This window comes from Ptychodera flava, unplaced genomic scaffold, assembly GCF_041260155.1.
Source record: "Ptychodera flava strain L36383 unplaced genomic scaffold, AS_Pfla_20210202 Scaffold_66__1_contigs__length_654902_pilon, whole genome shotgun sequence".
Lineage (NCBI taxonomy): Eukaryota > Metazoa > Hemichordata > Enteropneusta > Ptychoderidae > Ptychodera > Ptychodera flava.
The window spans coordinates 629,444-655,253 of record NW_027248388.1 but is presented as its reverse complement, the minus strand read 5'-3'; the positions used below and the strand labels follow the sequence as shown (position 1 = coordinate 655,253).

Sequence of the window (25,810 nt, the reverse complement as noted above, 5' to 3'; positions counted from 1 at the left end):
AGTTGGAGGAATACAAAGCCACTGCTCTTTTAATTGGAAGTGTTATTTGCATGTCAACGAATTCGTAATTGGCAATTTCTCCAAATGCTTCTACCTACTTAGTTTGTTGTCGTATTTTCCCTTCCTATTACCAACATCTAGAATACTCACAATGAACAATGATGGGTATTTTTGTACTTATTGCACTGTCTACACTTTGGTCTGCAAATGTTGTGTTGGCTTCACAATAGTAGCTGCCGTTGTTCCAGCGTTGCATGACCCCAAGGTCAAAGGTGTGATTCGTGACCCCGTCCTGATTCTCAATTCTGTCAACCTGGTTCACAGTTTCATTGACGTGGAGTAGTACAAGTGAAGTTGGATCTGGTACTCCGTCAGTCACTGTGCATGTAACGGTAATTTGAGTTTTGCCTTCTTCAGCTGCAGCTGATGGCCCGACGATGTCAACTGTTGGCAAATCTGTTGACAGTTGTAAAAAAGAAATGCTCACTGGCAATCGAGTGACGGAAAAAATCTAGAAAACAAGTATACACACACTCAGACACAAACACATACAAAATTATATATATATATATATATATATATATTTATATATATATATATATAATATATATATATATATATATATACATACATACATACATATATATATATGTATGTATGTATAATGTATGTATGTATGTATGTATGTATGTATGTATGTATGTATGTATGTATGTATTTATTTGTGTATGTGTGTATATGAATGACTGTTATATAAGCATCATGTAAATTCAATTTCATGTACTCACACTCAACGACGACGTAGGTTGTGTTGTATCTAAGATAAACATCGCCTTTATAGAATATTGTCTTAGCTGTGCAATTGTATACACCAGTGTCATTACGATTGATCATCTCAACTGAGTAACTCAAAATCGAAGAGATTGTTAAACTGTCCTTGGTCCAGTAATAACTGTCAATTGGTGGATTATAATCAGCTTCAACTAGCTTTCATTTGAACATTACAACTGTTTAACAGCTTGCCATTTTGTATTTACTGCTATGGCGTTTTATAATGAAGACGTCGCTACTGTAGAGTTTGTTTGTGTCATGGTACATGTACATATTGTGTATTCGGGTTACATCGGACTCCATATGCAGTGAGGAGATCGCAATCGAAGTTGCAACATTTTAATTCAGTCATAAGACTACCTTATGCAGTGTTGATGATTCACTAAAGTGCCTTCTATCGTGATCTTTTTATTTGAGAGGGAAGTACAGTAAGATATTAGGTTATTTATAATGGAGAACGTCAGCGTTGATGAATCTGATAAAAAAAAATTAAGGAGATAAGGAAAAACGTTTGGCAAGTAGCCCAGATTAATGAGTGTGATTTTATGGCAACATTTCGTTAACAGAAAGATCACGGTATTCATCATAGTTTCATTGACTAAATTAATTGCTAAACTGACTATACTTTCATTTGTTGAAGTCTTTTAAGCTCAAGAATACCTACATTGTACATTAAGATAGAATGCCTCGTCTTCCATCGCTGTTTCATTGTTCCAAAACGTATTGTTGGCTTCACAAGTATATTCACCACTTTGATGTCGTTGAATATCTTCATATTGCAACGTTTCAGTCTGACTGACCTGATTACCACTGTACTTCCATTGAACTTCTGGTGTTGGGTTTCCACTGACTTGGCAAACTATGATAAACTCCCTCCCTTCAATCGCATATGTGACGTTATCAAACATGATGATCTCCGGTGAATCTGCAAAATAACAGTAACGGTTTGATGATTAAGAATAATTGAGCATTTGCAACATTAAAGTAATTCAATAATTCAAATGAGACCAGTTATATTTGAAATGAAAAAAAATGTTTTCAGAGCAGGCACATATCTCATATTACGTAATGTTGCAGTGATGAACACAATCTCTGTCAGCTCAGAACTACAAAAACGCTGTTAGACAGAATGTCAATTTTAGATCAATTAAAAACGAAACGGATATTTATGTGACTCTTATAAATAAGATACCTTAGTAATGATTCATCTGTCTCGATACCTAACGTTTTCACACGCTTGAGCTATGTAGCAGCAGTGTCTATCTGTCTATCCCTGTGTGTGTGAGTGTGTGAGTGTGTCTGTTTCACAATAACTCAAAAACGGCAGAAACGGATTCAAGTCATATGTAGTAGATCGGTACCGTATGCTACTCCCAAGAACTGATTAGATCTTGGGTTAGTATGGCATGCATATTATTGAAGTTATGAAATATCTTTTTTTATATAATGGTTTACTATGGAGACACTTATGATATTGTCGGCATATAGCAAGAAATACTGCACACAATTAACGAAACTGAGATGACAATCTCAGAACAGTATTATGGTACTGTGAGTATCATGTTAATTAATTGCTGATTTGCATATTTAATGAACGTTTTAAATTAATGATATACCATTGAAATTCCTGCACCAAAGTGGATATTACATGCAACAAATATTGATCTGACAGAAATCTAATTGTACTGAGGCCAGTTCAAATTAATAAGTACCCATTTGCGTATTAATGAAGTTTTGTAATCAATCATATTCCGAAATAATAGCATCAAATTTAATGAAATCTGTTGTAGACACAGATCCGACAGATATTCTACTGGTTTGTGAAGCATTTAGTAGACTAAGTGTGAAGTTAATCAAGGCTTTATATTCATATTAAATGCACTTTGTAATTGGTGATATAACTGAAATCATTGCATCAAATTTAGTAAACCTGCTACAGGGATTAATCTGGTAGATATTTAACTGTCACGCGAAGCACTGAGTTGTGTCAGGTTGTTTAAGAGTTCATTTGCATATTTATTGAAATTTGTAATATTACTGCAAAATTGCAGCATAAGACTGGATAAAAAGTGCTACAGATGTTAATCTGATATATATTTAATTGCCCTATGAGTATTGAGCAGTGCCAAGTTAATGAATAGCCCATTTGCATATTGAACGAAGTTGTGTAATTATCGATTTAAGTCCAAGAGTACTGTGCTAAAGTTAATTAAACTTGCTTCATATTATGACTTGACAGATATCTTATTGTTCTGTGAAGCGTACCTCTATGTAATGAACCTGTTGTAAACTACGTCAGCACATTAGTTCACATCTGTTTTTTTTTATTTTACGTTTGATTTAAGCGGGCAAAGTGGAAAGAAAACTCAAATATCAACTTCACAAAATCAGTACTGAAATAAAAGAATGCCTGATCGTATTTCAACAGAGTTTAATTAAACCATATCGCGTGTATAATTAGTACGCCTTCAGGTCAATTTATTTAAAAGTTTTTTGTTTACAGACTGTAAACCTTAGTTGACAATACGCACGACTTTGGAAGGTTTTCTTGTTACTTACACTGGACATCGACGGATACATTGACCATTCCTGTACCAGGTGAACCATCCCAGAATGTGTTGTTCGCTACACATGTGTATACACCATGGTGTTCTCGCAATACTTTCGTGAAGTTCAGCCAATTGTCTTCGGATATGATGTCATGACTTTGCCATAAGACAGTCACTTCTGCTGGATTGGCTTCAATGACGTCACATTCAAATGACACACCGTCACCCTCTACGATTTTACCAGTATCACTGGCACTGCCATGGATAATAAATTTTACCTCTGGATCGTCTTTAATATGAAATATATCAATATATGATTTTTTCATTAACCGATACATCGAAAGATCAGATAAAAGCACTGTATGAACGCCTCATAGTTCAAGAAGATTTTATGAGCGACACACACCATTTATATATTTGAACATCTAAAGCAAGCAAAATAAATCAATATATCGAAAGTGGCATCCTATAAAATTTTCTGTATGAAAATGTTACCATGTTTGATGGACTACTCGAATTTAAACTTTATTTATCATAAGAATCGTTTAACTCTATCATCCATGACAATCTCGGTACACTTGAAGGCTCACATGTAATTAATTGAAGTTTACAAGTTCAGATAATTTAATAGTTCATGCTAGTGTTATTTCTGTCACTATGTTTTGACATATGAGCAACTGAACGCAGCTCAATTTGCAGCTTTATCATTTCATTTTTTTCGAGACATATCACGTTAAGTGAAGGCAAGTACTGACATTGTGTAGATATGAGGCGCCCAATGAAACATGCGTTAACACTTTTAAAACGTATACACGCATATTTTTACACATATACACACAACACCATAGTCTCTGCTTGGATACGTACAGTGACACTCACACACACAGACACACACAGACATACAGAGACACACAGAGACATGCAGACACAGACACATACAGACAGACACAGACAGACAGCACAGACACAGACACAGACAGACACCACAGTTCATATATATATATATATATATATATATATATATATATATATATATATATATATATATGTGTGTGTGTGTGTGTGTGTGTCTGTCTGTCTGTCTGTCTGTTGTCTGTCTGTCTGTGTGTCTGTGTGTGTCTGTGTCTGTGTGTCTGTGTCTGTAGTCTTTGTGTGTCTGTATGTGAGTGTGTCTGTGTCTCTCTGTCTGTGTCTCTGTCTGGTGTTTTTTGACACTTATACAGTCTTATTTCATGTTTCAAGTATTGTCTGATAAATATTGATGATTTTCAAGTCATTAGCAGCCGTCATCGTAGAACTTGATTACTTAATTTTTAATTCTGTTACAAACTTCTGTAAAATCTATACCACAAGTCATTTGCATCAAGCCAGGAGATGCCAGGAGACATAAAGCAACTCAAAGCTCAAGTAGAATCGTGCCTACAACATAGTACGAATATTAAATACAATATGTGTACCGGCCTTAGGTGGAATGTTGCTGATTTTTCAAAGGCCTTTCTGTGGAGTTTGGATTTAGACTTCCAATGGGGCTGCAAACAACAGGAAATCTCTAGAACTACATGACAAACAAAGTCGCCACACGAATTACCCAACTAGACCATCAGCGAACAAGAAAGCTGAACAAAAAACACATGTGTCCAAAACAAGTTATAGCCCATCTATAAAGACACGAGCTACAAAACTAGTACTTTGTGAAAACTAGGAACATATAGAAAGGGACGAAATATTAAGGAGATTATTCCGTAAATAACCGATGATCGCACACAAAAGAAATGCAGACATCAGCGATGCATGCATCAAGTATGTATGTATGTATGTATGTATGTATGTATGTATGTATGTATGTATGTATGTATGTATGTATGTATGTATGTATGTATGTATGTATGTATGTATGTATGTATGTATGTATGTATGTATGTATGTATGTATGATGTGAATGACTGTTATAAAAGCATCATGTAAATTCAACACCATGTACTCACACTTAACGATGACGTAGGTTGTGTCGTATCCAAGGTAAACATATTAAAAATTCTTCACTATGTACATTTTGCATCTATTCTGTGTCTAAAATAAGCGTGATTGTGTAATATATTTTTTTTTTACATTTTGTTCCTCGTAAGTAGCGGTTAGATGACAGATTGCATCTTGGTTTGTGCCAAGAGTTGTTGCAGAAAATTAAGACAAGCAAACATGAATCTTTTTCGCAGAGTCCCCATAGTTTATACCGTTGTTTTGCTGTCAGTATGAAAATTAACAAACGGTTTGTTCATTTTTAATAAGCCACTGCGAGACGTGGGCCAAGTCAAGTATGTCTTAATAGCCATGGCCCTTTTACCCCACGTTTCGAAACCCGGGCGGTTTCTTCCTCAGTCGCCTGTAGATGTATCTCTTTCTTATTTTAATGTTGTGTCGATGTTGTTAATCTCCCGTTTTTTCTCTAGTGTTAAAGCCAGGATACTTATGTTTGGATCGAAATTTGTTCGTTCGTTTTGGCCAACTTGTTCCTAATGCCTTGGACTTTGGCCTTTATCAGTGTATCGCTAATGTCTACATTTCGTTTGTATGCGATCATCGGTTTGTTTATGGAATAATCTCCTTAAATTTTCGTCCTTTTCTATATGTTCCCAGTTTTCACACAGTACTTGTTTTATAGCTCGTGTCTTTATATATGGGCTTTATCTTGTTTTGAACACGTGTGTTTTTCGTTCAGCTTTTCTTGTTCACTGATATTCTAGTTGGGTAATTCGTGTGGCGAACTTTGTTTGTAGGCACGATTCTATTTGACCTTTGAGTTGCTTGATGTCTCCTGGCACCGTTGAAGTCCCGAGTCACGGTGTTATCATAATCAAATAATTAATCTGTCTAACTGTGATTAGCAGGACATACTGGTGTTTAGCACTGTCGGATATGTGATGCACATTCCTCTTATTGATTTTGATCAAACTAATGTTGTATGAGAACTTCCTAGGCCGCTGAAGAGGGACATGAGTCAGGAACTTGGCAAATCTACTCGTATTCGATTTTGATAAAGTCTGACAGTGTCAATGTCCGCAAATTGGTAATTCTAATAATTACATCACATACCAGATCACTCACTATAGAGCCAGTCAACAGTGACTAACTGCCTCGAAACGAATCTGGGTACTTTTCTTTGATTGAATTTGACTTTGTCAGCAACAAAGCGTAGAGAATACATAACAACAGAGCGACTGATGAAGCAACCCCATTTTGGTTGCGAAACACTGTTGAGACAATCACTCAATCGTAAAACCGGTTTGCCGATGACGCAGATCACATGACCTGGATCAAGGCACTATAGATTCACCGGTGTCTCACCATGTATTCCACACAAAATAGCTGCACTGATCCTGTTATTCACGCATATCGTAACATAATCAAACAGAGCCGATGTAGTGCGATGAGTGAAATAGCATTCATTTTCTCTATATAATATAGCTATATAACCATATTATATGACATTAGATACATGCAAGGCATTTCAAAGAAATTACCATTATCGGCCAGAATCAAACAGATTTTAACGAAAGGGAAAGGAGCATGGATATTTTATGTGCAGCGTAAGCGTCTACTTTCACGTCGGAAACGTAGAGGCGATTCACTGGACCGGGTCACCACGAAAATCGGCCAGCACATTTTTCACTGGGCCACTATTCCCGGATGTTCCTATTCAAATCACTGCACTGATTTGCACTCACGTCAAGGCATGTAATAAATAATCATAATTCGAACACCTTGAACTATTGAACGATGTGAACTTTGGTCAACATTTAATTAATAACATGACCCATAAAAGAACCACGAAAATATTAAAACATAACACAATTTTCTTTCACTGATCGGTACAATCATATTGTATTTTCTTTCACACATCTCCAGCAATCGTGTAAGCAATGTCTGCATGGATATTTAGATTGCTACTCAGCGGATTTTGTTAGCACGGCTTTTTTGAACACTCAAATGATAAACGTTTTGTGATAAAGAGGTCTGCGTTTGTCACATAATTATTTACAACAATCATTATACATACTCACATTGCACCTGTATCACCAAGGTTCACTGCACACAAGTAAGTCTTCTTCCTCTGTGGACAAGGTGGGGTGTTTTATTCCACAGTTGAAAACAGTTCCATTATCATGTCTGTTGAATGTCGTCGTGTACAAATGTTCAGGTGTACTTACTGTGGACACTGCTGTGTCATCTTGGGTCCAGACTGTCTTACCAGGAGGCACGCCATTGTCGGCAGTACAGTTAAAGTACGTAGTCTGTTTACTATTGCAATATTTCCAGGTTGGACCGTACAGATAGGACCCTTCTCTGCAATTGTAGAAGGTTTGAATACATGTCATAATTCCTATTGTCTATTAAAGATATGCTCATACAGGTAACGATGCTTGTATTCAGGTGACTTAGAAAGGACAATTAAAAGTTAATAACGTACCTATAATATAAAGGGTCGCATTGGTGTCAGATCCACTGTTAGGACGCAGATGTACACAGCTTGTAAATCTGACGTTGCTCTTAATATTACCAAGTTGTACTCTCCTTGATCTTGATTGCCGTCTGATACTGTATAGATCAGGCTCATAAACAAAGTCTCCATCGGTGAGTATATTGTTGCTACTGTCGCATCATGGATGTACCATTTCATAGGCGGCGCCGGACCATCGAGTTTAACAGTGCAGTTCAGTTGTGCTTCACGTCCTTCTATCGCCAATGTATCAATTGGATGACGGATAATTTTATGTTCTGTCAATACGAAGAAAGACTAAATTGATTTCAACTCAGTCAAATTGGAATATCTGCACAGAGTCTCAGAGACATACAGAGAGAAGAGAGTATTTCTATCCTACTTGTTACAAAAGTAACTCGTTCATTTCTCTTGATTGGTCATTATAGGTGAACCAAACACTCCGAAACTACGTTTTTCAAATTTTACAAAACTGCTTACCTGAACGAACCATGCAAGCGAGAGCCGCAGACAAAAGAAAAATCCAGTCACAAAACGGCTTAGCATTCTTGTTTTAGCTTGTGACAGAGACAGTAAAGGTAACTGAGAGGTTTTTAGTTTCAAGTACATGTATATCAAAGGACGCAGGAACTTACTCCTCGCCGTACAACGGTGTCAGTGCCAGTGAGGTAGAGTAAGATGATGGGCGCGCTCTGACGAATGAGAGCTCTTTAGCGAGACCTAGATATCAATTCACATAAAAAATAAACTCTTGATAAATTCAAAAGAAAAAAAGAAAACAACTAGTCATTACAAAATAGCTCAACCCGTTTTATTTTTAACACGTGTTCTGAACTTTTTTCCCATAAAAAATAGAGTGAGACCGAAAAACTGTAAAGGGATGTAGGCGCGAAATATGAAAATGTATACGCTAGGAAATTGGAGTTCACTATGGGAGAGCTGATGTCAACTTTTAAATGTCGGAATGATGAGGGAGCAGTTATCCAAAAAACACTTGCCCGCAAGCCTTTTTTCTGCAGTACTCGCTGTCTATCATCCGACACACAATCAAGTACCAGATATTATCTGAAAATGCTCTCGCTTTTCATTATATATTGCAGTTATGTGTAAATTTAATGTAATACTTTTGCCATATGTATGTATAGTATAGTATGTGTTAAACTATAGTAAAATCCTATTTGAAACGTCCATGTTTAGAATGAGGTGCACACTTCTACCAAATTGAAGTATTTTCGGTCCTATTCAAAAACATTAAGTACTGGAAATATTTTACCATGAACATTAGAGCGTCTCTTCAAAATCATGCGCAAAATCACAGAGTAACATACACAGAGTGGCAACACCTATTGTTTAAGGCGTGAAGCGGTTACGTAAGCAATCCATGTTTGCCTCGCCTCACGAAGCTCTTGGCTCTCTTTTCCGAAGAGTGCCGACCATGCACCCTTCGGTAATTTTCGGATTTTCACCAATTGTTAAGCGAAAGTATGTTCGACAAAGTTTGTGTTGTTGTTGTCGTGTGGTGCTGATCGGAATTGATGTGCTGGCAAAAACGGGAGTGTTTTGAGCTTCAGGAAAGGGTGTCACCGTTTTAAAAATTCCTCTCATATTTTTATGAATATATAATGAGTGTGTTTGAACAAAATTTGAAAGTCTTTTATCGATACTGTCTGGTTTTACTCAATGGCTTCGGTCAGTCATACCGTCTTTTTACACGTGCGTCAAGAAAGGACATGTTTATGAAACTGCTGGCGTTTATGTTTTGATTGGCGTGAAGCAGTGTTTTCTGGCCTGAGAGCTCACCAAGTAACTATGGTTGCTACGCGACTGGCAGTACGATCCATCTCGTCGTATGTTTTCGCATAATCTCGTGTAATTATCAACCACACAACAACAGCCTCCAAAAAGTTTAACACCTTTGAAGCTCATTTTAATATGAAAAGCCAATAAGTCTACCGAGACGACCATGGATACAAAAGGCATGCAAGTGTTGCCACTCTGTTTATGTTACTCTGTGGCAAAACATAGTGTTTATAAACACTTTTATGTGATTTGGAAGAAGACCTGTACTGAAAAAAACACAAACTTTCATAAATGGAATATAAACCATATGAAAAATATCATGAAGAAATGACATTACATCCGCAACTGGTGATTATACTTAATTTCAGTAATCAATTTCAAGATGTATACAGGGCGGAACTTCTTACCCATTTCTAGACAGAATTTACTAATTACTCAGTGATATCATGATAATGTATTCTAGATCTTGAGTTGAATAAATTTTGTAGAACACTGAAAATGTCTCTTTGGTACCGTTTTAGGTTCAAGGACAAGAAGTAGCCGCGAATATGAATCCTCTGACGAATATTGTTATAGAAACACTCTATAAACTATGTTATGGGGACTGCATTTCAGCGCACCTTGTGTAGTATTCATTTTAGGTATAATTCTTACCGCAAAATGTTAAATTCAAAAAGAATTTCGAGAAAAGGAACAAGAATATGATCTTATCCCCAACAGGTTTGCGGTGGTTGTGCAAACGTAAAGCAATTTTTCTCACTAAAATTACGCAACAATGTGTCAATTACCATCCAGTAAGTTCCTGCCTGAAGCGGCCCATATACAAGTGAAAAGCCTACCTTATTAATAACCCATCCGGAGTCACTTCGTTGTCATTTTATAAAAAAAGGATATATGATAAGAAATTTAAGTACCCTTTCAGAAATCAGTTTTTAGTGCTTTCCTTGACAACTTTGCGATATTTTCGATAGAAATTTGTAATTTCTCGAAAAGTGTAAGTGCGATTTCTACTTTTGTTTGTTTTAATGTTAAGCGCATATAAATGTTTAAGACACTTTAATTGTCCAAAATAGATATTCCTTCATGAAAAAAATATTGAAGTGCCGCATCGAAAAATCTTTCAGGTAGTAGCATACAGATGCATTCTAACTTACCGTAAAATAAAATTAAAAACAAGAATTATATACCACCAAAGAGAATGAAAAAACAGCGCTCAGACAGAAAGTGATTTCAGGTTCCGTATCAAGTTGGATGGTTTGCACATGCGCGGGGATACGATCGGCAAGGCATAAAAACGGCACTGCACCGGAAACACGTGCACGAGCTGAACGACACGCTCACCACACATTCCGATAGCATTTATCTGTGACAAACATCCAATAAGACTCTCACGCCTATGTAATACACTCCTCATCTGTCAGGCTGGTCAAGTTCATGTAGCAGCCTGGACAAACTGCCAATAATGTGGTCACTGACTAGTCTACGTTCAAAATAACTTCAGTGCCACCACGTGTTTGGGACTCCCTAACAAAGTGATGAATAACTTGATGTAAAATGACACCTTCGATTTTTGAAAGTGGCATTTGACTATATTCGTAAACGCATTTGACTATTCGTACACTTGTGTTCGCTTGCTAGTGTTCTAGGGGACCTCTGAAGTTAGTCAAAAATACGAATTCAAAATGGAGAGTTCGAAAGTTGAAAATTGCGTTTACGAATAAATAATGGAGAGTTCGAATATTGGCATTGATTACGAGCCATAATGTACCAGATCTGATGAGCCGTTTTCGAGATATCGGGCGCACAGACAGACGGACAGACAGACACACACACAGACATCGCTGCGACATTGGCCAACGTGTGTGAACACGTGAGCTAAAATATGCTAGTATACGGCAGTTATTTTCTGCGTTAGGGTAGATTGTGTGTGAATGGCTATAGGACGTCATATTACATCAACAGTCTTGTTTGCTCGGCAGACAAATCTGTTCCAAACTGATCCACACGGCTCCTCGAATTACCACTGTCGGGCAACAACTTATCCGGGGCGGTTGCCAGTAATTCTCATGGGTCGCCATTTCCTCGGTTCTCGTCAAGGCACAGCTGCCTCGAACCAGCATCCACTGGGTGACCATCATCATTACGCGCGTCATTTTCTGCACCCAAATTCGCTACAAATACATAAACCTCATCATCGTTAGTATTTTCAAATACACGAAGATTCGTACGTCTGTATATCTCAATTGATTCGATGTCATTATATAACACGTCATCACAACGCAATACATCACATTTATTCGGCGAGTTTCTGGTCAATGACTCGAAATATGAATTGTCAAAAAAGTGGAAAAAAGTATAAATTTAAGTAAGAACTGTACAGGGAGACGAAGGTAACGTAAGCTAAAAGTTGCACGTACACGTATTCTTCAAATGCGTCAAACTTGCATCTTTCTCGCTATGACGGGATGTCTTAACGCAGTACCGAAACGTGATTTTGCAATTAATGCTCATATCATTAAGGTAGTTACCAGTGACCTACTTCACGGTCCCTCCATGTCCACCTTAAGGGGCCAGAAATCTCTAGTGAGGCAATTCAACGATTTCCGGGAAATACATGATGTTGACAGATGTAGAGATAGAACATAATGATCTGCAGTGATATGATAAATGTAATCTTCAGTAAGAAATCGCTTCTGTTGCGTCATGTAACATATGTTTTTTGTCGATTGTCATTACAGCAGAGAAACAGACACAAGTTTTTTTTTTTCAATTGCTGACGGAAATTTATACGAAAGAGTCTGAAACTTAAAACAACGCAAGAGTGGCCTTTGTGCAAGATATGGAATAACAATGGGAAAAATAGGAACCGGACAGCTATTCGTGTTTTCTCTGGCATTAATCATACAACAGTTAACATTAGGTGAGTTGCATTATTAAACGATTGAATAACTAGCGGAATATTGATAGTCATAACAGAGTGTGAATTTCAATTGTTTAGTTTAAATGCAATGCGTGATATGTAATGCAAGCAATCTAATCATTTCTCTATGGAAATATCTTTCTTTACATCGAGAGCGGTACTTGCCTGAAGACCTGAAAAGGCCATTCTCTATGAATTCAAGAAAACAAATATACGTTTATATTATTATCATACAAAGTTGTGTGCGTATGGTGTTGTAATGATGTACCCTTTAGTATCAGACACCGAAAAGAACAAAAGCAAGCCTTAAATTAACTAGCGTTATTGAAGGAAACACAATTGCTTCTTCAACTGAACATTTGAGATATCATTTTGTGTGTTCGTTATCAAATACCATATGACGTAAATCGATTCCCATCTAGACTTTGTACAAATCTGTGGAGGTATATATGTAGTTGAATTTCTGTCATTATTTTCCTATATGCAATATGGATGATTAATTGTGTTGTAAATCTGAGCAAAGTTAGCTTGCTTAATGGCTATACCTTACAGTATCGCCCTCCTTACCAAAATGAATCTCGCATCATGTCATGCTAAATTTTATGCGGTTACCGTTTACCATTGATTCTTTAAAATGACGATCTCTATATTTGTCCAAGTTTAATATTTGAACGAACTTTCGTAATACTGAAAGCACAAACAATCCGTAAACTTTAACCGTAACACGAAATGGAGGCACCAGTGGTTAGAGTAAAGGACTCACTATCAGAGGATGGCGAGTTCGAGACCCGATTCAAGACCCGGTAGGTAACGAGTAACGGACTCACTGTAAGAGAATGAAAGTCAACAGCTCTAGCATAAGGCACTTTTCTCCCCAGTGCTCCACAGGGGTTAGTTGGTTATGCGTACCTTATACATTATCAGCCCTCATCCTAACACAAGTCGGATGATGGACTTATAAATAAAACAATACAATAAAATAAATTAAGAGAGTGTGGCTTGACCTCGATTTAATTTTAATGTGATTAATTTTGGAATTAATACTCTGTTGTGCTTTTGAATATTATACAATGTTACATTATATAAAAGAAGACTTTAGAAATGATACAAAGAATGAGATATCATTTGATCTAATTATCTACACATAATTACACTCTCAAAACAGAAAATCAAAATAATGATAATTAAATAATCATTGCATGTCTACCATGGTGCTAGCGAACAGAATACTAGATGGTAGCTAGTAAACACTGATATACGGAAGCGTATTAGTGCCAATGTTTTTAAGAAAAAAAAGAAAATTTCGTAATTATGAAATTCTGTTTCCCGTAATTACGAAGTTTTGATTCTCGTAATTACGATTTTTAGTTCTAGTAATTCCGAGAATCAAAAACTCGTAGATACGAGTATTTATTCTCGTAATTACGAGACTTGATTCTCATAATTACGAGTTTTAATTCTCGTAATTTTACGAGAATTAATACCTCGTAATAAGGAGTATTTGATTCTCGTAACTATAAGCCTTGATTCTCTAAGTTATGAGACAACCATAATAACTGAGTCTTTATACAGTTTTGAGCTCTTTAATGTTATTTCTCATACATATTGTTGGTTATTGTTCAACGAGAATATGGTGTTTCAATATTGTGTTTTTCAATATGGTGTTATCTTGATTTATAAGGTGTAGTGAGCAATTATAATACACTCGTAGATGAATAAATCAACTAATGAACTTTGGACTCTTACAATTGTAGATATTCAGTATGTTATCCATTAGATCAAAAGTCAAGCCAAGCATGCATAGCGTGTAGATTGTGTCTGGCTTGATAAACTCTCTTTTTGGGGTAAAATATCGATAGTATGACATTATGCAAATATTTCACATCTATCGACGCCTTTATTAAAGTCTGGCAACATGAAAAACATCCCCGCCTGAGGAGATAAGCCCCAACTACGAATGCATGCAATAGGATGTTATTTTTTACATCTGGCATAGATTGGCGGTTGTCATCATTTTGGATTTGCACTAGAAATTACGAGAACAACTGACTTCTTCTGACACCCCTTCATATTTGAAAAAAAGACATATCCAAAATAGGTGTGAATGAGGTAGTCGAACAGATTAGTATATTTGCTCACAAAGATTTACACAATCAAAGTTTGTATTCAGAGAGATAAAATAAAGAATGTTTAACAATTAGTGTCTTTGCATTGCTTCCTCCTAATGTAAAAGAACAATACAAAAATATTGTTAATGATCTAGATGAATGATCGAATTGAAGTGCAACTCTAAGAACCTAAGAAATGATTGAAAATGGCTAATAAAAGCGAAAAGATTTTTTTTATCACAGGTGTTATCAAAGGGAAGTGAAAAGGAAATCTCAAAGTAGACGATGAGTTGAAATAACGCAGTGATAGTTAAATTTTCACATGATTCAATAAACATCAGCATTACAACATCATTATTATACAAACATTCTGGCGTTTTGAAAACCACACGATTTTGAGATTTTAGAAATTTGTGATTACTTGACTACAGTTTTTGAAAATATGTATTCATTCATAGTGACAAAGACAGACTATAGATTCTCATGACAACATAATTCTCGTAATTACGACTTTTTAAATCTCGTAATTACGGGTTTATAATTATCATAATCACGAGTTTTACTTCTCGTTATTACGAGATTTTGATTCTCGTAATTACTTATTTTAATTATCGTAATCATGTGCCTTCATCCCGTTATCTACTGAAACGGCGTACTGAAATAGCCTCTTCAAATTGTATTTTTACCTCTTTGTACATTATTACCTATATAAACATTATTAAAAGACTTTGTCAGTCTTGGGGCACGATATGGCCTAGCCATTACCATGAGAACCTTGCAATAGTGTTAAGGAAGTCTATGCTTGTATAGATATAAAAAATCAGCTATGTTGCTTAGTTTCCCAAATTAAGGGAAACCTGTAATCGGTAAACTCTAAGCTTATACTTAGTGGATCAGAAATCAAATTAAATTAATAGTTCCCTCTTGCACCGAATGTTAAAAGTTTGATACATTTTGAAAAATGCATTCATTCACATAAATCGCATAAATGTAATAATTAAAATTAAATCGAACTACAATTGACGACTTATAAACTTATCAGAAAATGAACAAGTCAAATACTGATTTGCTTGAATGGCATTGGCTTTCTCAAACACGTGCGTTTGTTAAATTATGTCAAGCCTATCACAGTACGTGTTCAAGTGATTTGCTGAAAGTTCGCCATCCATATTCAGGATCATTATCCGGTCAATCAATCCGGTCAATTTTTTTATTGAGGGGAAAATAAGATATTATAGAACATATTTTCATCACAACATAATGTATTGACGAACCCATCGATATACAACACACACACAGCAATGCAAACTGTACAATGACAATATTTTGCAACGAAATTAAGCAGAATTAGTAGGTAATATGTACAATGCTCTTTAACAGGAATCGAATTGACTTCATGAATTCCTGGTATTACATATCAAATGATAGGGACAGACAGATCGCCCTGAATCAACTCAGATGGGAGCAAATAGCAAACATTGAGCTGTTCATACAGCATGGTGGGTTGTTGTTGAAGTAGGGGTCATACAGGTCAATCACTGTTATGCGGCGCATTCGTGGTTAGCACATCGGTTATCATTGGATGGCATGCGCCTGTTATCCATAACAGAAAAGTGATCCATCAAGAAAGAAACATTTCAGTGAAAATTCAGGCCAACCACACCGCTTTTGCGACAAGAACTTCCATCCCGAGCTTAGCTTAGCTGATGCTGTGAGTGACCTTGACACCACCACATTCATTGATTCATCAACATTAAAGGTATACTGTCACCTGTTCCAATTTTGCCACAGTTACCGTGGAAAGAGAAAATCTAACCAATCACAGATTTTAAGCGGGTGGCCGCTTTTTAAAACAGCGCCCTCAGATGGGCATTTTGAATACCAAGGAACGCCCCTTTGACCATATATGGGCATATTTTGATTATTGTCGACTGTATACGGTTACTTATTTGATGTTTAAATGTTTAAATTCTAATCAAGGGGACATTGTTCCACCATACTTAGAACCCCTTTCGATTGCTATAAATCAACGCATTGTTATCAGACATGAAATTCTCACAGATTTATTCTTCCTTCTTATAGAACAACTACAGCACGTAATTCCTTTATTTATCGTGCAATAATTATTTGAACAGTTTACCTGCTGTTTTTCACGATATCACCTCCTGTATGCCAATTTAAACAAATGCTTAAAAATATCCTCCAGTGTGATTATGTGTAGAGTTTTGCAGTATTGTATACATTTAGTATATTGCTGTCTTTTTGTTGCCGCGTGATTTTTACTTTCCTGCCTATCTTGTTATGTATATTGCTTTTTATTCCCTTTAGTGTTATTAAGTTTTATTTATTACAATGTTTTACTTTATTTTTCACTGGTCCTCCCTGGAAATCAGTACATTTTTTTGACTGAGGGAGCTAACCAGTATAAAGATGAATAAATAAATAAAATAAATAAAATACCTCTAATGGCGGCAGTGAAAACAGTTGACGATGCAGCATGCTAATGTACTTCCATTCAACTGCAGACCTTACCTCTCAAACAACTGCTCAATGAAGTTCCCGCTTCTTAAAATGTTTATTATTGTTGACTCAACTTAACTGACTTCAACATGTCGCATGGTGTGTGGTCAAATGGCGGCATAGCAGGACTCGTCCCTTTGGAGCTAGTTGAGTTCTCATTCATCACATGTCATTAAAGCATGAAGTTGGTTACAAATAGATGCTAACAGAAGTGTTCAATAAAACAAAACCCCAAGGAGCCCACTCAAATATTATTCGCTGAGCTGAAATATTACAAAAAAAGTGATGTCGAGAATCCAAATCACGTAATTACGAGAATCAAAAACTGTTAATTACGAGAAATTTTACTTTTTTCTTACAAATGCGGCACGAACACGCTTCCGTACTAATACTATGAACTGCACAAATATTTGGTTCTAGAACGTGTTGAAATTGGTACACTTGAGCTGCATTTAAATGTGGATAACTATATACTGTAATATAACACTGTATGACTTGTTTTCCCAGTATTGACACAACATCAAATTATTCATCATCCAATTGATACATTGGCGTTAGAAGGACGTGAAGCACAACTTAACTGTACTGTTGAATTCGATGGTCCGGCGCCGTCAATGAAATGGTACATCCATGATGCGACAGTGGCGAACAATATACTCACCGATGGAAACTTTGTTTATGAGCCTGATATATACAGTATCGACGGCAATCAAGATCAAGGAGAGTACAACTTGGTAATATCGAGGGCAACATCTGATCTACAAGCTGTGTTCATCTGCGTCCTAAGAGTGGATCTGACTACCAATGCGACCCTTTTCGTCATGGGTAGGATATTAATATTTTAATTGCTCTATGCCACCTGTAAACACACATTTCATGGTTGTGTGTATGCATTTCTGCATTACATGATAGGATGTGTATAAATTATATTCAAACTTTTACGATTGCAGAGGAGGTCCTTTCTGTCAAGTCCAGCCTGGACATATTGCAATCGTAAACAGACCTATTACTTCAACTGTACTGCCGACAATGGCGTGCCTCCCGGTAAAACGGTCTGGACCCAAGACGACACAGCAATGTCCACAGAAGTACACCGGAGCATTTGTACACGACGTCGTTGAGTAGACATGATGATGGAACTGTTTTCAGCTGTGGAATAAAACACCCCACCTTGTCCATAGAGGAAGAAGACTTACTTGTGTGCAATGAATCTTTGGTGATAGAGGTGCAATGTAGTAGTGTAAAAACGATTTTTGTAAATAATTATGTAAGAAACTTGAGCTCTTATCACCAAACTTTTATCATTTGAGTGTTGGAAAAGTCTTCCTTACAAAATCCGCTGAGAAAAGGAGATAAGACGGTGGAGTGGGACTTGAAAAAATTCTTTCATTACATTGAATGCTAGAAGACTGACACAACAGCGCATTTATTTCGATAACATTGTAAGGACTTTTCTATAGACGTTCACTCTAGTTGGTGTCTGTGAAACGTTGGCAAGATCGGAGGACAAATTTTGGTACTTTCTACGAACACACATCTTTTTTCTGTTCAACGAGCTTGTAAAGAACTTGGTAGATTTCCTTGGGGTATTTTACTGTATGTCTCATTAGAATTAGCTAATTTTGTAGGGCGTTTTTTTCAGTGTATGCTTACATGCCATTTCCTACCAATAAGAAAGGAAAAATTTAACATCAGTGCTATCAGGGCTTTAATTGTATGTTGTCTTTGTATACAACTACAGTGTTTTTGTTTACGAAATAAACATATATTTTTTTGACGTCTATGGGAGACTTTAACGGTAGAATTGGGGACATACTTGATTATATGACAAAGAATCCTGAAAGTAACTCTTCACTTCCTCTTAACTATGGTATTGACAGTTTTTTTTTTCTGTTGAGAGAAACTCACGAGAAATACAATCATAGTTTTGGTCAGTATTTGATGTATTTGTGATTAATTCCAGTATATTTTATCTGTATTTTCTCAAAGACTTTAAGATTGCTATAGCTAAGAATGGCATGCTGCAGTCAATAAATCGCTTTTTTTTTCAAATTACATTTGTTCTTCAAACAGAGAGTTTTTTACGACATGTCCAATCAATGAAGTTAAAATTTGGGTTGTCAAAATGCCGCTGACAAAACCATTCCCTTACAATTCAAACAGGAAGACATACAAGTACAGATGTACGGCAACGCAATTGTCATTTTTATGAAACAAGAAATGTATCAGTATTTGAAGATAATTTCATTTTATTGTTCAATACACTGTACACTGAACTTCGTAATAAGTTTTACCTGCCTATGTAACTGGTTATCCACAAATTGAAAAAGTCATTTCATTGTTTGCTTTACATAAGCCTGGTACTTTATTTAATTAAGCTGTTTATATGCGATGTTTGGGAAGGGTAAGACTTTACATTCGGAGCAGTAGGTATCCCTGACCTGTGACTAATTTTCAAAATTGTAATTTTAAGGTGTCTGTCATTATTTTTTCTTTAAAGTTACGGAAGTGTCAGAAATTTGATCGATAGTAGCTCCTTTTTCTATGAGAAATAAACTAAACATAATTTGCGTTAACATCGGTTTCAAGGTTTTACGGTTATAGCTAAGTAGGCTTTCGCCTAGACTTGTTCTTCCTTGTATGCAAAATACCTCTTGCGTTTCAGATCGTCTGGAAGCATTTCCAGGTAAAAACATAGTTATTTAGGTTTAATGAGCCACGATGAGTCACCTTAAAGGCCTTAAATTGGCATCTCTTTGAGGAGCGTGTTGATTTTCGTGTTCTTGTATAGTGCCTTAGAACATTACCAGAAATGGATTTTGCGCTATATAAATGCTTTTGATTGATGGATTGATTGATTGATAAATTGGTAGAATCTTTGCAGCGGTTCTTATTTTTTAAAAACGTATAATGTTGGCATTTTTTCTGTTTGTTCAGATCCAGCAATTGTCAACATCACAAGAGTCACAAATAACACGGTAGTTGAAGGTGACGATTACTTTGCTGAATGTGAAATTGAAGAAAAGGGTAACCCGGATGTAATTGACAAATGGTACTGGTACTTTCCGGATGGTACAAAGCATGACAACGGAATATTGAATCTAACCGATGTCCATAGAGAGGATAATGGTACATATACATGTGTCGCTGAAAACACTTATTATGATAACACTACTGGATATAGCAATGCAACCTTGGACTTAAATGTACATTGTGAGTATAACATTTTGCATTGTGTGTTATTTAAAACACATATCCTATATGCATCTGAACAACAGCAAATCAGCCATTACTGTGATAACCATAGCATTCTTGTCAATTGTTCATGTACGGGCTATCCTTTTTGTGTTATATAAAGCTCAAAGCTAAATATGCATTTCTGTTAATTATGATGAAACGCATTGTTTTCAGACCTTTCGAAAATTATTTTGACGGGCGTATTATTTTATCATATTATCGACAGATGAACCGGAAGTCGAGATTCAGGATATAAGCAACGGTAACGTTGTCGAAGAGAAAACGTACACAGCTGAATGTATGGCAGATGCAAATCCAGCAGCAACGTTTTCATGGACCGATCCGATGGTGTTTATTGAGCGAAATTTCTATTCTTGAGGTTGAAGATATTCGGAGAGGAAGTGGGGGAAACTACACATGTCATGCCACCAATGTATTTGTTAATGGTAGAAAAGGTTATGGAAACTCATCAGTCGATATTGATATTCAATGTTAGTATTTGCATATTTCTTTCAACATCGCGAAGTGTTCGAATCATATTTTAGAGCTTCATTAATTTCATGGTACACTATGTTGTTACATCTCTCACTAAACCTGTTATTATTCAAGGCATGAACGAAAGAAGTGCACATCATAAAGTGGATAAAAGGACCTGAGATAAAGTCGTAATGATTATAATAGACGTCACTTGTTATGATGTGTCAAAATATAAAGACAGAAATAACACTCACATGAATTATTAAAATATCTGAACTCCTAAAACATCAGTATCAATATGTTGTATCTATACGTACGTCGAATTGTACCGAAATTCTCATTGAATAATGACTAAAACGTGTCCATCACATGTTTTTAAATTTTCACACTGAAAATATGTCTCAAATATTCAAATTTAAATGGTATGAGCCACTCGTAAAATCTTTTTCAACCATGAGGCGGTCCTGCATTGTCCGCAACTGATCTTTCGTTCTATCGTTTCGTTAAAAATCATATTTCTTTTTCATATTGAAGATGATCCTATACTCAAATTCGTTATCTATGGCAATGCCAGTGATACTGGTAAGATCGTAGAAGGTGACGGTGTGTCATTTGAATGTGACGTCATTGAAGCCAATCCAGCAGAAGTGACTGTGTTGTGGCAAAATCAGGATGTCATTACCGAAGACAATTGGCTGAACTTCACGAAAGTATTGCGAGAACATCATGGTGAATACACATGTGTGGCGAACAACACATTCTGGGATGATTCATCCGGTACGGGAATGGTCAATGTATCCGTTGATGTTCAGTGTAAGTAACAAAAATCTCCCCTCCCCATGCGTATTGTCAATTAGGTTCAAACTTTTACATAAATTCCCAGGAGACTTACTAATTAGACACTCTACATGTGTTAGTGATCTTCTGTGAGATACGTTTAGGCATTATTTTATTGCCGATATATTTTCTTATCTGGTGTAGTTAAACGTTGATATTGAATTTGCTAAAAATATGCTTTTCAGCTGATATCAACATAAACTTAAAATTTAGAAATGGTGGAAACAGTCAGATCAAGTCGACTTGTGTAAAGAATATCACTGTGATGTCCCTTTTCGGTCATTTGTAATTCATGGAGAAAAAGAGTAAAATAGCAAATCAGTAAGACTATATTCACTTGAGATAAATATATCGCAATTTACATTTATGGTGCTACGGTTCACGCTATTTCGTTCATCACGTGCACTTCAAAGTAATACAGCATGATCACTATGGACGGCAATTACGAACATTATGCACTTGATTTACAGTTGTTTCTCTTAGGAATCTCCACTACATCTTTTATCGCAATTATTTGCGTTTAACCAAATGTTTGATCTTATTGTTCTCAGTTTTGTGTAGTATTGTGGTCGACAAGCACTCTCAGATAGATCAAAACTGTGTCTCAAAAGCATATACCTAATACCAGCTGCAAAAATGATTCATTACAAAGGTTTCTTATTCGATTGAAATCGTCACACGAAGATATTATATAGTCTACATATTGCATATCATTGTATATAAAGCGACTTATGTAGTTTGAGATGAGAGAGTGTTGTTCGTCCATTCGACATTATTTAGTAATAAATCCATGCTTGGTCGGTTGGAAACCTAGTTTTTTAAGGTTATAAGTTTTACTGTATTATATGGGTTCGTCACTTAGTTCGACACGTAATTCAATTTGTCTAATGTTTATAATGATGTCCCGCTTTTTATAAACCTTCAAATCGTTATTGTGTCTTTGAAGATTCACCGGAGATCATCATGTTTGATAATATCACATATGCGATTGAAGGAAGGGAGTTTATCATAGTTTGCCAAGTCAGTGGAAACCCAACACCAAATGTTAAATGGCTATACAATGGTAATCAGGTCAGTCAGACTGAAACGTTGCAATATGAAGATATTCAGCGACATCAAAGTGGTGAATATACTTGTGAAGCCAATAACATATTTTGGAATAATGAAACAGCGATGGAAGACGAGGCTTTCTATCTTAATGTACAATGTAAGTATTCTTGTCAATACGCTTCAACAAATGACAGTGTGATCAGTTGACCAACCAATTTAGTCCGTGAGAAATATCGATGCTATACTTATGTTAACAAAGAAATAATGATCAAAAGCACTCAAAGTGTCATTATGTCTACGACTGGTGGTTTAGCGTCGGAAGGCAAACGTTACATTTTGTGCCACATCTCCTCCTTGCTAATTGTGACCAACATAGCAAAGCTACATGTCCCATCATCATTGCACAAACAAAATAAACCCAAGGGACGTTTTTATTATATAATCGACATCCGACAAGCGTCTTACGACTAAACGCAACATTAATACTATTAATGCTTTTTTGTTTTCTTTACATAATTATTTTGTTTTTATTTCTGTTATTTCTCAAGATCCACCATCAATCATGTCGCTCAATGGCACGTACGCAGAGAGTACGAAAGTGTCACATTTACATGTGACGTTATAGACGCAAACCCGATGAATACACTGTTCACGTGGTTGTCTTTGATGGACAAATGACCACAGGTTCAGAATTAGATTTACATAACGTTACACGTGACAGGACTGGAGAGTATGTATGCTTCGGAAATAACACGTACCACAATGGGGAAAAGGGAACCGGCAGTAACACAACGTACTTCGATGTCCAATGTAAGTTGAGAGAGAGAGAGAGAGAGAGAGAGAGAGAGAGAGAGAGAGAGAGAGAGAGAGAGAGGAGAGAGAGAGAGGAGAGAGATGCATGTTGAGAATTCATAGTAGAAGACAATTTGATGCATGTACTTAATGTTACCACATCCCCACTTGTCTTACATGTTTCATTTAAATAACAAAAGTCCTTATGCTGGTATTTCTTCGGTTAAAGTATCATAAAACACTTTTTGAATATCAACATCAGCAAAATAAACATAAGAAAAAACAAGGCTTAATTGTTCCTACAGACGGACCCGAAGTTATGGTAAGGGAGTCAAATATCAAGATCAGAGAGGGCGCAGGGATGACCCTTACTTGTGAAGTTGATTCTAATCCACCCGTTGACAGTCATTGTTGGATGAAGAATGGTTTACAATCTCTTCGACTTTGAGTTACACTGTTGAGGTGGTGAATCGTAATGACACTGGTGTATACAATTGCACAGCAAAGACAACCTTCTATAACGATGATATTAATATCGGACACGACACGACCCACGTCCGTCGTTGAGTGTGAGTACATAAGGTTAAATCGAATACAATAAAAGCACGAATTAGTCTGGATTAGTAATAAAGCATATCTATTCTCTTTCATACGAGGGATGTACAACAGAGTATATCTATTTATACCCTTTATAGAGAGAGAGAGAGAGAGAGAGGAGAGAGAGAGAGGAGAGAGAGAGAGAGAGAGCGAGAGAGAGAAAGGAGAGAGACTAAACACGGGTGCAACGTCGGCTGATTACGTCAGATTGTAGAATGTTGGTTGAGATTTGATTTACGTAGTGAGATGTATTCGTTGCAAGGAATATCTTTAGACAGAAGAAGTCAATGTCTGAAGTTTGCAGGATGCTTGAAACTAAAGTAACAACTTGAAGTATTGTTTCACACCCTTCAACAGACTTGTCAGTTGTTGACATTCTCGGACCATCAGATGCAGTCGAAGAAGGCAAAGACCAAGTCACGGTCACGTGCACAGTGACTGACGGGGTACCTGATCCTAATTCCATTACACTGTTTCACGTCAATGAATCTGTGAACCAGATCGACAATGTTGAGAATCAGAACGGGGTCACGATTCATACCTTTGACCTTGGAGTAGTGCACCGCTGGAACAACGGAAGCTACTATTGTATAGCAAACACAACATTTGCAGACCAAAGTGTAGACAGTGCAATTAGTACAAAAATACCCATCATTGTTCATTGTAAGTATTCTAAAAAAACATAACCTGGGGACATTTTCAACAAAGAACTAAGAATTAATTGACGTGCAATTAACACTTTCAATGAAAAGAGTCTGGACTTGTATTCTTCACAACTGTGTTTATCAGTCTATATTTGAAGGGCTAGTCTTTGTAACTCGTGACGATCAAAGCTTCGTTAACTTATTTTTGTTTGTATGTGGATAAGAAGTCAAAACTACATAGGAACACAAACTATTCAGCTTGTCACTACAGCGTAATCATATATGTTTAGCCATAATCGTTGACATTCAAACTGCTTTCTTGAACTGGTTTCACATCAAGCTATTTTATTTTATCAAGGAGTATAAAAAAGGGGTTTCAATCATTATCAAACTTGACAGATAAGTATGAATGATTTAAACAAAATTTATCACCAGTATTTGAAAAGAAAGCGAGTGGACCGATGTAAATCAAATGGAAAGAATGCCTTAATACTCGATGGAAAGTTTGACATGTTTTATTTATTGAAATGTTCGTACATCTTCATTCTCTTTCTTTCCAGACAAACCAAGCATTTTAGACGAGGATAATGAGACAATCGACGTGACGATAGGGTCCTTTGTGAGTCTTAACTGTACCGTTGATGCCTACCCAGATGCCAACGTAACATGGAAAAAAGATGGCGAAAACTTGATGTAGGAGAAGACAGTGCTATTTATACCATCACGAGTGTCGTCGAAAACGATGGAGGGAAGTACATCTGCATTGCTGAAAACTATCTTGGAACAGATCAACGTGAAATACAGCTCAATGTAATTTTATCAGGTAAGGAAATTGCAAATATGCACAAATGAATATTGCTTTTGATACGTATTGAAATAAAGTATTTACCGCGGATATGAAACAAGTTTGGTGTCTCCAAGCGGGTTTGAAATCCCTACTTCGGTATTCTGTC

At 36.3% G+C, this 25,810-nt stretch overlaps 2 protein-coding genes across 2 annotated transcripts; one reads left to right on the top strand and one right to left on the bottom strand.

Moving 5' to 3' along the window:
• Nucleotides 1–150: 150 nt before the first annotated feature.
• On the bottom strand, nucleotides 151–10,086 carry LOC139128732 (myelin-associated glycoprotein-like; the record flags this gene model as incomplete). The annotated part of the gene is made up of 4 exons (XM_070694461.1): nucleotides 10,083–10,086; nucleotides 3,391–3,669; nucleotides 1,496–1,756; nucleotides 151–456 (listed from the first exon to the last, which is right to left on the bottom strand). Coding segments are annotated over exons 1-4 (850 nt in total), but the record flags the coding sequence as incomplete, so codon positions are not given.
• Nucleotides 10,087–17,312: 7,226 nt separating this feature from the next.
• Nucleotides 17,313–25,554, top strand: LOC139128730 (neural cell adhesion molecule 1-like). The gene is made up of 9 exons (XM_070694460.1): nucleotides 17,313–17,322; nucleotides 17,731–18,048; nucleotides 20,161–20,352; nucleotides 20,687–20,758; nucleotides 21,472–21,750; nucleotides 22,721–22,981; nucleotides 23,509–23,634; nucleotides 24,571–24,876; nucleotides 25,418–25,554. The coding sequence occupies exons 1-9, from the start codon at nucleotides 17,313–17,315 to the stop codon at nucleotides 25,552–25,554; spliced, it is 1,701 nt and encodes a 566-aa protein (XP_070550561.1).
• The last annotated feature ends 256 nt before the right edge of the window (nucleotides 25,555–25,810 follow it).

Coding starts and splice junctions, on each gene's coding strand:
- LOC139128730 (XM_070694460.1), top strand. Junction 22,982..23,508: donor TTTCTATCTTAATGTACAAT/GTAAGTATTCTT, acceptor AAATGACCACAG/GTTCAGAATTAGATTTACAT. Junction 24,877..25,417: donor AATACCCATCATTGTTCATT/GTAAGTATTCTA, acceptor CTTTCTTTCCAG/ACAAACCAAGCATTTTAGAC.